This window comes from Xiphophorus maculatus, chromosome 2 (genome assembly GCF_002775205.1).
Source record: "Xiphophorus maculatus strain JP 163 A chromosome 2, X_maculatus-5.0-male, whole genome shotgun sequence".
Classification (NCBI taxonomy): Eukaryota; Metazoa; Chordata; class Actinopteri; order Cyprinodontiformes; family Poeciliidae; genus Xiphophorus; species Xiphophorus maculatus.
This window is the reverse complement of record NC_036444.1, coordinates 27,620,473-27,638,245: the sequence shown is the minus strand read 5'-3', so window position 1 is coordinate 27,638,245 and position 17,773 is coordinate 27,620,473. Positions and strand designations below refer to the sequence as shown.

At 38.7% G+C, this 17,773-nt stretch overlaps 2 protein-coding genes across 9 annotated transcripts in view; both read left to right on the top strand.

Annotated features, from left to right (window-relative positions):
• LOC102226325 (alpha-1,3-mannosyl-glycoprotein 4-beta-N-acetylglucosaminyltransferase C-like) overlaps positions 1-5,945 on the top strand; it is a 53,430-nt gene extending 47,485 nt beyond the window's left edge. For all 4 annotated transcript variants that reach the window (XM_023344208.1, XM_005807458.2, XM_023344216.1 and 1 more), the window contains exons 3-5: positions 3,747-3,889; positions 3,977-4,124; positions 4,574-5,945. In XM_023344208.1, the coding sequence (XP_023199976.1) occupies positions 3,761-3,889; positions 3,977-4,124; positions 4,574-5,739 (1,443 nt within the window). In that variant the 5' untranslated portion in view covers positions 3,747-3,760 and the 3' untranslated portion in view covers positions 5,740-5,945. The remainder of the gene's footprint in view (positions 1-3,746; positions 3,890-3,976; positions 4,125-4,573) is intronic.
• Positions 5,946-6,701: 756 nt separating this feature from the next.
• rnf141 (ring finger protein 141) lies at positions 6,702-13,729 on the top strand. 5 transcript variants are annotated; one of them, XM_023343479.1, is made up of 6 exons: positions 6,702-6,776; positions 10,389-10,584; positions 11,155-11,263; positions 11,827-12,008; positions 12,168-12,275; positions 12,892-13,729. In XM_023343479.1, exons 2-6 carry the CDS (start codon positions 10,454-10,456, stop codon positions 13,040-13,042), a joined length of 681 nt encoding a protein of 226 aa, XP_023199247.1. In that variant the 5' UTR covers positions 6,702-6,776; positions 10,389-10,453; the 3' UTR covers positions 13,043-13,729. The 5 variants fall into 5 exon arrangements, with proteins under 5 accessions (XP_023199247.1, XP_023199257.1, XP_023199268.1 ...); XM_023343489.1 differs by having other exon boundaries at positions 6,705-6,802; XM_023343500.1 differs by having other exon boundaries at positions 6,713-6,822; positions 10,453-10,584.
• The last annotated feature ends 4,044 nt before the right edge of the window (positions 13,730-17,773 follow it).

Here is a 17,773-nt window from a genome sequence, read left to right as displayed (position 1 = left end):
TGTCTCACATCGAAGGTTGTTCTTTTAAGTTCTACAACATCAGAATTAAGCAGGGTGGAATCAATTTTGTTTTGCTTTTTTTTTTAGGATTGAGTGCCAAAAGGTGGGATTTTTTTCCGTATGTAGTAAATAGCTACAGTATTGCGAAATGCAGATTTCCTCTGTTTTGCTTTTATGTCCCATTTACATTCTTCAGACGAACAAATCTCAATATCTGACAAAGAGTAATCTGAGTGAAAACAAAATGTGCGTTTCAAATAATGATGTCATTTATTATAGATAAAAAGTTATTAAAACCAACCTGCCCCCTGTATGGAAATATAACTGCCCCTCTTGTTAATTGATGAATGTAAAAACAAGACGTCTGTGAGCTACACTCACACTTTACACAATATATCAGGATGCCTGGCATGGTTTTCGTTCTGTCCCCCTGTCCACATTCACATTATGTCTATACAAAAGAAAAAAATAATAATAATACAAGCTAAATGCTATGCTATGGATTGGCTAATGAATACTCAATAAAAGATACCATTTTCAAAAAATGGATTCAGGTTTTGCTGAACTCTCCCACCTTTTGCTGTCGCCATTTTGCGGACTAGCGTAAGCGCCGCTAGGTGTACACAGCGCCGTAGTTTGCAGACAGCTAATGTAAACTGCTTGTATGGTGAAGAAAAATCCAATTTCACATCAGCTCAAAAAGCTAATAAATAGATTCATAAACGGAAAAAGGAAGGATGTTATCTATGATTTCTGTATGTTTTAGTTTTATAAACACACAATATAGTTCCAGTTAGTTATTGTTTTTCCCCTTTAATTACCGTCTTTATTTATTTCAGTTAAAGAAAATGTTTTTCAATTACAGTTTTTGCTATTTTATTAATTTTAGTTGATTATTATAACCTTTTTTTAGACGCACTCTCGCATGTGAGTCTTGTAAAATAAACATGTTTCCACCTCAACTCACTACTTTTTAACGGAGGAGCGGCCATATTGAAACGTGAAGTTGGCCGTGCGTTTTAAGTCCTAACTGGGAGTAGTCGGACTGGCTCCCATTTTCCCAGTAGAATATCCAACTTCGGAGGGCATTCCTGTTGATTCTTCCTACTAGCATGTAGGAATTTCCCAGCTCCAAGTAGAACTGGAATGCAGCATTATACCTGGTGTCCCTCCAATCAACTCAAATCAGACGTTTCCAGTCATGACGTCATCATCTGGGCTTTTCTTCGTTGTTTAAAGAGGCAGTAATCATTCTGTATGTAAACTTTTGAGTTTGTAGACATGAATAAACGAATCTCTGACATATTATTTTTCTCATTATTGTGGCATTTAGCAAATAGAAATAAATTGGGTAATTCTAACTTACCTAAAACCAGAGGAGTTTGGTCTGGTTTAACTTCAGTGAGAAAAAAAAAAGGGTGAATGTGTCTTCTTATTTGATACATGTAAACTTCTAATTACCGCTATATTTTTACAGAACCTCCCATCAAAAAAAATCAGTCCTGTAAGAAATCCGTTTAATATTATATTTCGGGCCAGGAAGGTTAATTTCCTATTGGAACATCTGTTTAAGAACGTCTGGACAGTCATCTGGCCTGTAACAGCAGACCAGATGACTGACGTCTCAGCTTGTGAGCGGATTAACGAAACGATCCATCACCAGCAGCCATTTAGCTTCATCCAGTGAAAAGCCTTCAAATCAGCCTTCTGCATCGGCCTCAGCCCCCGACGGTCACATCTGTCATGTTGAGTAGCTCATCAAAACGTAATTAAAGATGACGATGTGTCCAGGCTTTGATTGATGCCTCGGGGTTGCAGCTGATCATTATTCTGATTAACGTTAGAATAATCTATTTGGTTAGATATGAATAACTGGCATCCACCTGTAAAGACAGGAGTTGTCCAGGATAATGAGGAAGGATGATGGAATACCTTTGCAGATTTCTTTAGTCTAAGGTTTTTTTTCTTTTTGCCATTCTGAGTTTTCAGTTCTTTTTCATTTGTTTTAGTGTTTCTTCAATCTACAAATATTCCAAAAGATTAAATATCATTTGCACTGATGTGTCTCGTATCCATGCAACAAGTTAACAGGAAATAAATGTACGTGTTGAGATCTGACTAGGAACCCTGTGATTTTGATGACTGGCACTAAGCTTCACAGCTCAAAGGGTTTAAAGTTTGTACATCTGCTGGCGCCTGAAAGGGATTGATAGAACATTTTCAAGAAAGGTTCTGTAAATTTATAAAACGTCGTCATAGTAATGGGGCGCCGTTTGTAAAGTTACACAATCATTTGGATTACTTGGCCTGTCGTAGAAGAAACACATATTTTCACTATCTTAGTCATTAATTTATAAATGTAATGGTTTCAAACTACTTACTTCCACACTAAATGATTAGCTAGCAAGCTAAGGCTATCTTGCTAAATATTAAGTTAGAACCTAAATATTTAGTTGCAGGCTAAATATTTAGCTAACCAACTAAAAATGTAGCTCCAAGCTAAAATATTTAGTTTCAAACTAAATATTTCAAACTTAAAATTTACCTTGAAACTAAATATTTAGCTAGCGAGCTAAATGTATACCTCCACACTAATAATTAGATAGCAAGCTACTGTAAGTATATAATTTGAAACTAAATATTTATTTAGCAAGTTAAATATTAAGTTAGCTAAAAACCTCCAAACTAATTATTTAAGTAGCAAGTTAGATATTTAGTTTCACACTAAATACTTAGCTAATGATTGAAATTGGAGATAAATATGAATACGTAAACTAAATATTTAGGTTTCTAGGTAAGCATTTAGTTAGAAACTGTGACATTTACTTTAGTGTAACTAATAATACTGTTGTTAGTTTATAAATCACTGAACGGCTTAGCACCACAATACATTAAAGATCTGCTGTTGTTGTATCAACCTTCCAGACCTCTCAGGTCTTCTGGTTCTGGTTCTGCTCTGCATCCCCAGAACCAGAACCAAACGAGGAGAAGCAGCTTTCAGCACACAAATCTGGAACAAACTTCCAGAAAACTGTAAAACAGCTGAAACACTGACTTCCTTTAAATCCCGACTGAAACCCACCTGTTTAGAGTTGTATTTGAAACCTAATCAATTATAAATTTAACGATGGCATTTGACTTAATGTCATGTTTTGATTTTTGATTCTATGTTGCATGACTTTGTGTTTTTGTGTTTATGATGTAAAGCACTTTGAAATGCCTTGCTGCCAAAATGTGCTATACAAAAAAAAATGTATTTGATTTTTTTGATTTATAAATGAATGAAATTGTGAAAATATCAATCTGAAAAATTAACTCCCATTTCTTTTCTTTCATGACTGGCTATATGAACTAAATTATTGCTGTTAATTTTTGACTGCAATTTTACAAATGGCTGCCCATATGTAGCTAGTCTACAGATGTCAGGTCGCTCTCATCTGTTTTGCTACAGACACTCTGCTTTCTAGCTACCATGGTTAATGATGTAACCAGCTATTCTATTGAAGATACCGCTGATAGCACAGATTTTCTTAAGACTATTAGTTAAGTTTTGCTTCAACTGCTTTACAGGCATCCTTCTAGCACCATCATTTAACTGACCTTTTTATTAAAGTGGATCATATTTTCACATATTCTTATCTCTAATACTTTGTGACAATGATAAAAGTCCAGAGCTAAAAAGGAGCTGAAACAAAAACAAATACTATTCATCGCGACTTACATCGCTTCTCTTCATTTCCCTGCAGTCACAGCTGTGATCATGAGGCTGCTGTGGAAGTCCGTGGACAAGATGAGGTGTTTTAGAAAACGCTCCACGCTCCCCGTCCTCACCTTCCTGCTCACCGCGCTGCTCTTTTTCAACCTTTACATGAATGATGGCTACGTCCTGGTACGAGTCTCGATTTGGAATCTAGCATCTAAAACCTCTGCCAGTGCCGTTCTTTGTTGATCTTTTGTTGTTTTTTTTGTGCTTTAGGAAGGCGAAAAGAGACAGCTGGGAGAGACGTTGATTCATCCTTCAAGCTCCGACAGATATGTGCACACGTTCAAAGATTTGTCCAATTTCTCTGGGAGTATCAATGTGACGTTTCGCTACCTTGCCGGAATTCCTCTGTCAAGAAAAAGTAAGCAGTATACCAGACAGGCAGTTGAAACCAGATTTTTACAGACATCATTTAAAACCATTTATAGCTTTCTTCAAAGCCAGAAGTTTTAAATATATTTCCTCACTATTTGGTGGAACTGCCTTTTAAACCACATGACTTAATTCAAAAGTGATGGATCTCTGTTAACGAGCATCTCAAAGTATTTTTTCCTGGAATTTTGACCCACTTCGTAACTCAGTTGGGTTTTATTCTCCAAATGTAGAAGTGGCAATTATGGAGAAACACTTAGATTAAAGGACATGTCTAAGAAAGTTCAGGCCTATGTTCTTATTACAATGTATTTTCATAAAGTTTGTGGAAATATCTGGTTTCAACTGTATATCTTCTTGAATATGTTTGTGGCCAACTTGAGCATGAACATTTTATTTGTGTTCATGCTAAGACCGATAAGACTGATTTCATTTCAGAGTATCTTACCATCGGGTTGGCATCTGTCAAGAGAAAAAAGGGAAGCTACCTCCTGGAGACGATCAAATCCATCTTTGACCAGTCCAGCTACGAGGAGCTGAAAGAGATTGTGGTTGTGGTCCACCTGGCGGACTTTGACCCGGTCTGGTGTGAGAACGTGGTGCAGGACATCACCAGGAAGTTCGCTCACCACATCATAGCCGGCCGCCTCCTGGTCATCCAGGCCCCGGAGGAGTTCTACCCTTCTCTGGACGGCTTGAAGAGGAACTACAACGACCCGGAGGACAGAGTCCGTTTCCGCTCCAAGCAGAACGTCGACTACGCTTTCCTCCTGAACTTCTGCACGAACCTGTCGCACTTCTACATGATGCTGGAGGACGATGTGCGCTGCTCCCGGAACTTCCTGACGGCGCTGAAGAAGGTGATAACCTCCAGAGAAGGCTCCTACTGGGTGATGATGGAGTTCTCCAAGCTGGGCTACATCGGGAAGCTGTACCACTCCAGAGACCTGCCCCGCCTGGCTCACTTCCTCCTCATGTTCTACCAGGAAATGCCTTGCGACTGGCTCCTCATCCACTTCCGGGGCCTGCTAGCTCAAAAGGACGTGATCCGCTTCAAGCCCTCGCTGTTCCAGCACATGGGCTACTACTCGTCCTACAAAGGCGTGGAGAACAAACTGAAGGACGACGACTTTGAGGAGGACTCCATAGACATCCCGGACAACCCCCCGGCCGGCATTTACACCAACATCAACGTCTTTGAGAACTATGACGCCACCAAGGCGTACAGCAGTATAGTTGATGAGTATTTCTGGGGGAAACCTCCCTGCACCGGAGACTTCTTCATCATAATCTTCAACAAATCAACAAAAATTAGCAGAATGAAAATAGTGACAGGGACGGAGGATCGGCAAAACGACATCCTTCACCACGGAGCTCTGGAAGTAGGACAGAAGTCTGTGGAGACCAAACAGGGAAGACAGTGTACATCCTACATCACATTAGGAGAGTTTAAAGTGGGCAACATTGAGATTAATGACGTGGATCACAAGATTGGCTTTGACATCGAGTGTGTCAGAATAGTTGTCACAGCTAGTCAGAAAGAATGGCTCATCATTAGAACTATCAGCCTCTGGACCACATCGCCTGTCGGTCAGTTAAAGTAAGGATGTTGAGGTCTTTCTGTACTTTTTAGTGTGATACGACAAGTTCACTTTGGACTTTTACTGTGCTGTAAATTTAAACCAATCCATATTTTCATGGGTTGCTGAAAGATTTGTATATTTTCATTGTGATGTATCAACAACAGAACTGCTGTGTACATAAGGGCATTTGTAATACAATGTTCATTTTTTGAGGATCTATTTATAAAAAATATTTACACACTGCTGGAACTCTCTGGCTTTTTTTAAGTCTTGGTAGTAATTTTAAGTAATAGATCTTTAGGTTTTCAAAAGTACAAGACCTCACTTTAAAGAAAATAGTTATTTCCCAAAGTTAAAGGTTTTTTTTCAGTTTGCTTTGTCCTTTACTGCCATCTGGTGGTACATTACAAAACTCAGAGATAATTTTCAAATCAACATGTTTATATATTATATTATATGTTCCAGAAAGAACATGCAAACTCAATGAAGAAAGGCATTCTATCAGCCGGCCTATCAGATATGATCTTAAATTAATACTTTGGTTGTATAATTTATAAAGGTATAATTTATAAAGGTTCAAGGGATTTGAATACTATTTGAATTTATGAAAATTTGTGTTTATAATGTCAGAAATTTGAATAATAATAAAATAATAATAATAATAGTATAATTATAATAATAAAATTCTAATAAAATAAAGTTAAGGGGACTAAGAGGAATGAGTACGTCGGCGCGGAACTGTATGACTACTTTACTAGTGTTGACTTTTAATCGTGTTTTTGTTTTGTTTTTTGTTGCTCATACTTACAAACGGCTGTGGCGGGAAACAAATGAGACCACAACTGCCTGAAACGACTTCCGACAATTTACTTACAACTCAACGGGTTAAACCACATGAACAAGGAGGTAAATTATGAACAAATATTGAAAACCTCTGAACAGAAATCACCTAATTCACCTGCGGCGAACAACGAAGTGACGGTGATTGCGTCATCAAGCCGCGCCGCTGCGTGTTGTTGTTGTGTTCGTCAAAGCAAGTTCCCAGCGAAGGCAGCGACGTAAGACTCAACTTTCTGGACTAAAAGTGTGGTGAATTTGAATAACGTAATATTCTCCGTCATAATTTCCTTTATAGTGACAGTGTTTCTGGTTCGTTGCTAGCGTGTAGCCGGCTCGCTGCGGTTTTGCAGCAGAGCTGCTGCTTCTTGCTAGCTGATAGCTTATCAGTAGAACTTTGAATTTGAACCGAGCTTCGGTTCGGTTGAGTTTGGTCCGAAATGAATGTTTTAAAATGATAATAATTGGAACTGGTTAGCTGGAGCTGAGTTCGCGTTTTAGGTTATTTGGTTTCAAATGGTCCTCAGTTGGCCAGCAGTCTGTATACAGCGGTCCATTAACATATTGTTAGAAATATATATATATATATATATATATATATATATATATATATATATATATATATATATTAACGTAGACGTTTATTTACAACAACCGCTTAATAATACATGTTTTAGTAATGTTTTAGATAAACTATGCAGACTTATTTACCACGGGGCTGCATAGTAATGGAAAATCCGCCAGCTGAAATGTTGTTAAATGTTGCCATGGCATCAAAGGTTGGTACATTATCTACATTTCAGTCATTCCTCGCCTTCTCACCTGTTATTACGATGTTACTGACACGGTGGACTTTAGTTTCTGAGCTAGGCCATCTTATCACGCGTGTCAGGTGAAAGCTCCATCCATTTGAGTAACTCTTCATTCCAACAAAGTCCTTTGTTACTTTGTTACACACTGACATAGTTATGATTGTATAATATTGGTTCATTGTGCAACCCTAATTGGTTGGATACAGTACTGTCGGTGCTTTCATGTCCTGAATGTTTTTGTACAGCCACACTAAAGGTGTTTGCAACAAACCACACAACTAAGTAATGAGTTACACACACCTGTTATCCTCTCTCAGCTACACAGCTGTAAATATTGAAACTATTCAGGATTTCTGGGCTGTTAGCTTTACCAGACATAGAACAAGATATGATAACCACAAGTCTGAGTATCCATTACTCATACTCACACTTAATGACGTGGACCACAAACCACAAATATACAAACACATGTATTGTGTTTGTATACAATTCAGGGTTTCCCCCAGTGTATTATAAGCCTGGCGGGCCACCGGGCTTTTCTTGTGCCCCCACCAGGTTAAGCATTGCTTATTTATTTAAGTCTTTTAACAATATTTGCATGTTTTAAGACTTTATAGCTGGTGTTCAGGTATTAATCTTCCAATCTTTCAATAATACATAATTATCAGGTGATATTTTTACATTTTTTGTCAACTTTAAACATTTTTTAACTCAAAAACATGACGGGCCGCTGGCTGAATGACTGCCCTAGCACCCAACCACGAGGCTTAGCAAGTGTTCTGGGGGAAACCTTGTAATTTGATATAAAAATCTATAATATGATCTAAACATTCTTTTTCTACAACGGGAAAGCAACCAGTATTTCACCTGCTGTTAAGATAAAATATTGTTTATTATGAGTATAATATTGTTATCTATATCATTCATTTAATATTGTTTTGGTTTAAAAACGGAGGCATAGGAAAAAGTCAATTCAGAAATACTTTCTTGATCCTAGAGGGAAGTTAGATGTTCTTGTAACTCAAAAGTTCTTGTAGCAGTCTGTGTTGCTACAGATCTGAAGAAGCTTCTGCCTGAAGACACTTGTTGTAACATAGTCTCATGAAGAAGCTCAGAGTTATTCATGATGCTCTTGATTTTATGAGGAATCCTCCTTTGCACCGTCATCTCCAGAGGTTACACAGCCGTTCACACACACACACACACACACACTCCTTCGGTCTCACACACTTTGGTTGTCCTAGAGACGGGTGATTGCTGAGGCCTCCACCTGTGTTTCTGACAAAGCAGACGAGAATAAGGATATAAATAAGCCTGTCGGAATAAGCAATGACTCGATTAGTCGCACCATAAATAAAAATGAGCTCCATCATTTCCATTCTTATAAGTAATATTTCTTGAGGGAAATTTTGTTCACAGAGACTTCATGATCCATTATATTTCTGGTGAGGTTGTAAGTGCTTTTAATTGATCTTTTTTATTATTATTTTTGGTTTTTATGTTTTATTTTGGATAGTTAAAATATCTTCCAGTTTCTGTGTGGAATGTGCTGCACAAAATTAAAGTTTATTGAGAGGGTGAACTAGCATTATTATGCCATTATCGATAAATGACTTGAAAATGGTCTCAAAACAACAATATTGCAACAATCACCAGGACAATGTATTGTAAAATTTGCTATTGTGACCAACATAAATATAAAAACAGAAAACAAACGCCTCATAAATTGAGTAAAGTACATCTTCTTAAAGTGCTTAATATTATTCAGTTTTTGTTTTTATGCTCTATAGATTATTATAATTTTAGCCAGCTGATTTTAGCTGATTTATTAGTCTGTCTATATTTTGTTCTAGCTTGCTAGCAGTCAGCTCATTAACTGACATGTCATTACTGGCTGGCAGTTGTAGTTTTAAAGCACAATTTTATAAGTTTTTCATTTAATTTCATTTAATCTGTATTTTCACAGGACCAAAAATAATAGAGATTCAACAGTTAGGCTAGAGGTGGTACGCTTTCAGCCTCCACGCTACGACTGTTCATGTTTATCACAAATATTTCAAAACAACTGAATCTGACCTTCCTGTAAGTACAGGAAGTGTGTGACTGCCTTTGGTTGGAACAGGAACCGTTCTCTGTCATCTCAACATTTCTTCAGTTTATAAAGATTCTTCATAAAGTCAAGAAATCTACTGGCAACCTTGAGCGTCCCCTTCATAAGAGCAGTATACAACAACAGTGTCTTCAGTCAGAGGCTTCATGTGGAACCGCTGTAATACCGACTGCTACAAGACCCTGCCCACAGTCAGGGCACTTATAAAACAATTTCTGAAGAAAATTCTACAAGTTGCAACAACTTTCACATTCACTCTGGGATCAATATAGTATTTCTTTACTAAAAACTACACTGCAGCCTGAAGTGACCCAATTCCTATTTTTTGACAAATCGGATTTTTTTGGCGTGGTCGTTCACACTTCCAAATATATGCGATCTCTAATGTGAACGGGCAGACGACCTGAAAGTGCATGCGCAGTAGAGTGCGCAATAATGTCAGCGTTCTCAGTGTTCTGCCAACCGCCATAAAAGGAAGACGAGCTCACTGTGGAAGTAAACATGAATGCTAACGGTGGAGCATAGCTTACACATTTGAAGTTGTTGTCCAACTGGAGCAGCATATTAACAACTTAATCCTCATTATCATCTGTCATGGATGTTGTTTTTTTTCTCGCTTGCAGGTTTCAGGACGCAGAGTAGTGACATTTGGCGAGTATCAATGACATTCAGGTCAGATGACTGCAAAGTGGACATTAGGTCGCATTTGAATCAGATTTGTACCAAATACCCAAGTGGCCCGGGTCGCATTTGAAAAGAATCCGACCTGTGTTGTTCAGACTGTCATGAAAAGATCAGATACGGGTCGCATTAAAGTAAAAAAAAATCGGAACTGGGTCTCTTCAGCCTGCAGTGTGAACGCAGCCCTAGAGAACATTTGATCTGTTTTAAGAAGTTCGTTTTGCCAGCAGGTGCTGCAGAACTGAATGAAGTGCTGCCCCCTGCTGGACGGTAAAGTGCTGTCGCTGCTTCCAGGATGGGCCAGCAAATCTCAGGTCAGATAAACCATCTGCCTGAGAAGCTGGTGAAACATGCTGGACTGGTCCGAGAGAGCGGCTACCTGACCTACGAGGAGTTCCTGGGCAGAGTAGCTGAGCTTAATGACGTGTGAGTCTCAGCACCGGCTCTGCCGTTTCTCTGAACATACTAATAATGCTCTGAAGACGTTAGTCTACAAACAGGAAGCAAGATTTCACCACTTTATTTGGAGTTCTTAAAATTCAATGCTGATCAATGTGGGGGAAGTGAGAAAATGACTCAAGATTTTAATGTTTCATTTAGTTTTTCCATTCAGAGCTGAAATGTTAAAGTAATAAAGGAGGCTTACTCTGGTAGTCTGTTACAACGGCGTATCAGACTACATTTCCACCAACAAAACCTCAGAAATATTGAAATTAATATAAAAAATTTTCCAGTTTCAAAAGTCAAAAACGTTTCGTGTCTTCTATAAAATTTCTGAGATTAATCTCAAAGTTTCTCAAAATCCTCGACGCCAGTTCGACCTGGGCCTGGGTGTCGAGTTCTGCAGGCGGACTCCTCTCCAAGAAACCAAATTCTGTCATTTTTATCACGCATTTCCATCAGTGACAACCGATTTTGGCACTGCAGATGAAGTATGTTGGAAAGCCTTCAGTCCGAATCTGTTTTATTTGTTTACGACGTTTTCTCTCCTCTCAGGACGGCCAAGCTGGCTGCCGGGCAGCAGAAGCACCTTCTGTTTGAGGTCCAGCCCGGTTCTGATGCCTCGGCCTTATGGAAGGTGGCCGTCCGGATCGTCTGCACCAAGGTGACATCCGTAGTAGCGCCGGTCCACATTCAACTGTGTTTGAATTCAAACTTATTTCATGAAGGACGTCACACCAAACAATGTTACGTGCTAAAAACAGATCAATCGTTGTTTTCTAGCAACAGGCTAATTTTACAAACCCAGTTCTTTGTTGGACCTTTTTATTTTTAAAGAAATTAAAGTGGAAGATTTCTGTCGCATATGCTGAATTACTGTGACGATTAACAAAAAGAAAAAGGTGAAAATGCATTTTAGAGAGAAACGAATCCTCCACAACTGTTTTATCAGAACACATCGGATCGCAGTAGAACTATGGAAATGTGCTCATATGTAGATCGTCCAGCAGAACATTGTGGGTGTTTTAGGTTTTTTTTAAAAATTGTTGTTGATGGGTTTGAGTTTTTTTTTATTTAGTTGTCCCTGTTGAATTTGTCCCCAAAGTTAGAGGAACAAACAAAATGTCTTCACTTTCAAAAATATCAAAAACGCGCCGATAAACTGGCCCCGATCTCCTTAACCGGGTTGGATGATGGGAGATCTGGTTTGAATTTGTCACGTCTCAGATAAACAAGGAGAGCGGAGTGGTGGAGGCGTCTCGCATCATGAACCTGTATCAGTTCATCCAGCTGTACCGGGACATCACCAGCCAGGCGGCTGAGGTTCTGTCAGCAGAGGGCGCCGTCAGGGGCTCGTCCGCCCAGCTGCCCTCCACCGACTCCTGCCAGGCCAGCATGTGGATGGGGAGGTCAGGACACAGGAGTGGCTCTTCTTCAGCAGGGAGCTTTCACATTTTTAATTAGTAGAAAAAAAAAAAGTTTAAAACCATATGTCGAGTCCTTTCAAGTGTTCTAAAGGTAGAAATAGTTTTGCAAGGCGCTGAAGTTTTGTGTTTTATTGAGTGCAGGGTGAAGCAGCTGACCGACCAGGAGGAGTGCTGCATCTGCATGGACGGAAAGGCCGACCTCATCCTGCCCTGCGCTCACAGCTTCTGTCAGAAATGCATCGACAAATGGTGAAGCTTGCTTTATTTTTTTTAATTTTTTTAAAAATTTTATTCACACGTAAGAACTATAAGATTAAAAAAAGCAACTGTGAGGCGGTGCAGTTTTACAAACGGGTTTTTTTCTTCTTCTTCTTCTTTAAATCTTTAATACAGAGTCAGAATAAAAGAAGTCCCCAAATGGGTCCCTGAGGAACCCAACAAACTAATGGAGCTCTGCTAGCAGTGTCAGGGTTTCCCCCAGAAAACTTGCAAAGCCCGGTGGTTGGGGCGCTGGGGCAGTCATTCATTCATCGGCCTGCTGTGTTTTTCAGTTAAAACATTTTTTAAAGTTGACAGGAAATTTTAAAATATCACTTGATAATTATGTGTTTTTGGAAGATTAATGCTTGAATACTGACTATAAATTCTTAAAAAAATGCCATCATTTAAAAAAAAAAAAAAAAAAAAACAAGACTAAAATAAAGCAGCAATGCTTAGCCTGGTGGGGGCACAAGTAAAGCCTGGTAGACCGCCAGGCTTATAATACACTGGAGCAGTGTGATTGCTGATATGAACGTATTGTTTATGCCGTGGTTGTTTGTGGTGGCTTCTCATTGACATCGCGTGGCGTTTTCTGCGTTGGCAGGAGCGGCCGCAGCCGGAACTGTCCCATCTGCCGGCTGCAGGTGACGGCCGCCGACGATTCGTGGGTGATGTCCGACTTCCCCTCAGAGGACGAAGTGGTCGGCTACATCCTGAACCTGGCCGATGAGGCGGGCCACCCACACCGGCCTTAACACACCGCACACAGTAAGGGAGGCTAGACCTTCACCTGATTAAACTCACAGTGACACTTTGACTGGGGAGATCTTTATGTTCCACGTAAACGGCAACTAGTAGCGTCTTATTTGTGTTTAAACGGCAGATACCAAGTTACTGTACAAGGCCTCAAATTCCCAGAATGCCCTCTGCCAGCCTGAGTATTCCTCCCTGTGTTCTGTGTTGTTCCAAACCGGACTGTGCTCCATAACACACACACACACACACACACACGCACACACACACACACACACACACACACACACACACACACACACACACACACACACACACACACACACACACATGCACGCCCTCACACAGCTCTGGTGAGAAGTTCACATGTACCTGTCATCAGCATGAATCATTTTGGGCTTTTAATGATGAATCTGAACTGGCTCAAATATACATTCAGATATAACTCATATGAATTCATATTCAGAAATAGTTTGTGGATCCCAAGTGGAAATTAAAGGCACAGTATTATGTAAAATTGACTCTTTTTATTTTAGCATTACATCGTGTCATAATGTTATGTTTTCATCAAAAATGTACCTGGAGGGTTACCTTGATTCTTCTGTGCACATTTGGTTGCCATGGAGATTCAATGATTTCTCATTCAGCTGTGCAAAACGCCTGGGTGGACCTAGCCCCGCCTTCGACGACAAAGCTCCTCCTCAGAGCTGCAGTTTACAAGCTTCCAAGCTTCTGCCTCACAGAGCCTCCCTCCGCTCAGCTCCTTCAGACTAGCCAACAGCAATTAGCAAACACCAGGTGGAACTGAGCATCTGCTGAGTTACTTCTCAGTGAAACGCTGGTAAAGGGTTAATAGAGGAGCCATGTTGGGATGACTTCCTGAGGGTGGAGTTTCAGAAAGAGCGGGAGCTTCATAAAGAGACAGAGACCCAATTTCAATGGGTTAAATTACAAAGTCAATTTTCTTTTAAGTCGCATTTGTTATTTTTGTCAAAGCATACTTACTTGATGTGACTGGAAAATTCATAATACTGCCTCTTTAAGGTTCTTCAAAGAGTTGCTGTAGATGGTGATGTCTGTGAGCAGAAAGGATCTCTGGCTTTTCAACAGTTTTCAGAAAACAGTAAAAACCAAACAAGAGTCTGACTGTGCAATAAATTTCTATTTGATGTTTTTTTTTCTGCATAAAATGTAGTTTTTTGTGCCAGATAATGTAATTTGGATAAAACTGTTAAAACATCCATGCAGGTCTGAAAAAAAAGTTAGGAATATTTAATTCAATTAAAGATATTACTTTATTGATCCTAAAGGGAAATTAAAAACATATATATATATACTGTTCATTTTAGGCAACAAAATGTTTATTTTCTTATTTAAAAAAGAAATGTAATAATTTATTTGCATCCTTTAATGTATTTCTAAAGGCTTAACTAAAATAATCATACATTGTAGCCCTTAATCAACAGAAATATTTTCTATTTTGTTCACCTTATTCAGCTCCTATATGTTTTTTTTCCTTTTGTTTTTCTTACCAGTTTTCCAGTCGATCTCCAATCTTTCAAAAAGTCTGACCTACCGATTCTGATTTTGGACGATTTTTTTTTTTTCGTCTGAGAAGTTGCTAAATGTATAGGCCTGTCACGATAGCAACTTTTGCTCAACGATTAATTGTCTCAAAAATTATTGCGATAAACGATAATATTGTCTGAAGACCTTTTTACACTGATTTAATGGAAATGACGTAATAATGCATGTGATTTCCTGCCAAAGATAGATACACTTTATTTTCAAAAGAACATTTAACACTTGAGCTGATAAACAAAATAAACAAAACAACCAAAAACAAAAATAAAATGGATTCTCAGTCTCCATTAACAAAAAACTCACTTGAAAAAAAACAACTAAACAACATAAAGCCAAAGTGGAAATAAATACTGCATTCAACCAAAAGATTATGAAGTCTGTATATTATGTTGCCCTTCAGTAATAATTAGATTTAAATAGAGAAGATGGGCACATCGACTACCTGATGCAATAATTCACACTACATGATTTTTTGCTCCTATTTTTCCCCTTATGACAATCTTAGAACGTTGATCTTTCTCAGATTGTGTGGTGTGTTATGGTAGATCGTCGTTGCCGCTCTGATCTAAATCAGGGGTTTTCCCCACTGGGAGCTTTAACTACACCTGTTGAATGTGACAGGCAGCCAATCAGAAAGCGCGGATTCTCCTCTATGCTTTCTGAGGGGAAATTATGGAGGGGATCCCAAACAGCTGACACGGCGCAACCCGAAGTCCAGCGAACATTGGAGATGATATGTGGAAACAACATTAATGTTTATTCAACATGCAAAGAATATAGAAATGACAAGAGGAGGAGTTGGAGCGAAATTGCTACCGCAGTTGATAAACCCGGTAACTTTTCAGCTGTTCTTCGTTAACGTGACGTAAATAGGTTATAATGATTTTCATTCAGTCAGGACTTTACTCTGACACTAGCCACATGCATTGCAGGTAGATTGTAGTAAAGCATTGATTAATACCTGGTTTTAAAATTAGTTCACTGGACTTGCAGCCATTATTTTGTGCCCATTGTTGGACACCACACGGCAGGAACGAACCACTGAACAGTTATACCTAGGATTTCTGTCTGGTAATGTGTGATCTGTCAGGTTTTAAAAATGGGCTGACAATCAGACAGCTCTAAGATCCTGTCGTGTGCTCTGGGCTTTACACTAAGGAAATGAGAAAGGAGGGTCAGTGGAGAGCACCGGAGTTGAGCCTTTTTTCATTCGGTGTCATCAACAGAAAGAGAAAAAGGCCGGAAGAGATAATTAAAACGTAATTTTCGTACGATTAATTGATTTACCGTTTATCGCGACAGGCCTATATGTAGCAACAAAGTTGCTAAGCAACGGGAGAAAGACCTAAAAGCCCAAAGTGAATGACGTTCACGCTTCCACGCTTGTTTTCTGTTTTCTGCTGAGTTGTAATCTTTGGGCCGAGTTAGCTGAGCTGTAGCGCCACTGAAACCAGTCCTGACAGAAACCTGATGTTGCCTTCACTGCCCTCGAAAAACAGGTGGTAATATTTGGGAGCATATATGTGAGTTGGAAAGCGATATTTTCCCACTGTGGTGGAATGACTTGGATTAACCCACTTTGACTGCTGAGTCAGGAGGCCCTGTGGCAGATTGTCCTTCTGGTAGCCATTAACTGTTAAATAAGTCACACAAAAAAGAAGATAATCTTGGTTTCCCCATTTCTTTTTCCCCCCGCAAATCAAAATCAGACACATTCCTGCTTTCTGAACTTCCGAAGAAAAGCGGGCTAGTCAAATTTCTTTCCCATCTGCAAAGCCCTGCATGTTTGTTCCCCACTTAGTCCCAAATGAGCTCTGGGATGTGAAGCTGTGAAGGAACATGATTCAGATTTTCCTTCAAAAAGTGTTTTGGACAAATTAGTTTGAACTTTAATAGACAGAGTTGGCTAACATGACAGCTTTCCTCACTCGGATAAAATCCTACTTTGCTGTCTAAGATGTTCTTGTTTTTTATTGTACTTGCGTGTGTACATATAAAAATCTACTCTATATTATTGTATAAAAATAAATGAATTTTGATCTCTGTATAAATATGTTTGCATGAGCAAATCTGCTGTTGTCATCTCCGCTGGCACCAAGTTTCCTTTGAGGAAGAAATTCATTGGGTTCTGTTTGAGTATTTCTGTCTGGTTCTGAGTGCTTCCCGCTCTCGGGTCAATAACTAACTGTGATTTATGTGGAGAACGCCCGACCTCAGCTTGATGATTTCAAAAATTTAAATCATACTACGATGGCGTGTCGTAGTGGCTGGAGTGGAAAATAGGGAGTAACTGAAACTCAGAAACTTTCTCGAGAAAGTGAGCAAATTTCTGAGTTTGAAAAGTTGAAAGTTTGCTGGAAAAAACTCAAGAGATTTTGAGCTTAACCTCAGAAATGTTCAAGGAAAAAAACTTTCTGAACTCTGAATATGTCAAAGTTTTTTCTTGGAAATTTGCCACTTTTCAAGCTCAGAAATTTCCACGTTTGTTTTGGGGGTTTTTTCTGAAGAATTTCTGAGATTAGTCTCAGAAATTTCAGTACATTTTTGACTTCAAACTCAGAAATTTGGAACGTTTTTTTCTAGAAGATTTCTGATTTCTACAGTGGCCCTGATACGCCGTTGTACCAAGTTAAAAGTCTAGTTTTTAATATTGTACTGTCTGTTTCAATACTCATTTTAAGAACACATTAGAAACCCTGTAGTAAAATATTACCGTAATAAAATTGTAAACCATTGTTTAAACATCATTTAAACAATGTTTTATGTTTAAACATTGTCATGAACCAAACATGTATCGTCTCCCTTTTGAAAGCAGACTTTTATCGTTATCATTATTATTGTCTAGTTTTATTGCCTCGCTTATACATGATAGCTCTGATTGTGAAGTATATATGTTCAATAAGATATTTCTATTTCACAAAGACTTTAATGAATTCTGTGTTGATATGAATTAGTAAGAACTTTTTTGTTGATGGTGAGTTGTTTTTTTTTATCACTGAGCTTGTTTTTTTTAATGTTCTCTTAAATTAGAAACTTTTTTATATTTCTATTTTATTTTGTTTTCTGAATGTTGAATAAAGTTGTGATTCAATGCATTTAATAACTTGTTTAGTTTGCAGATATGTCTTGGTGGAGCTGCTGCTCATATC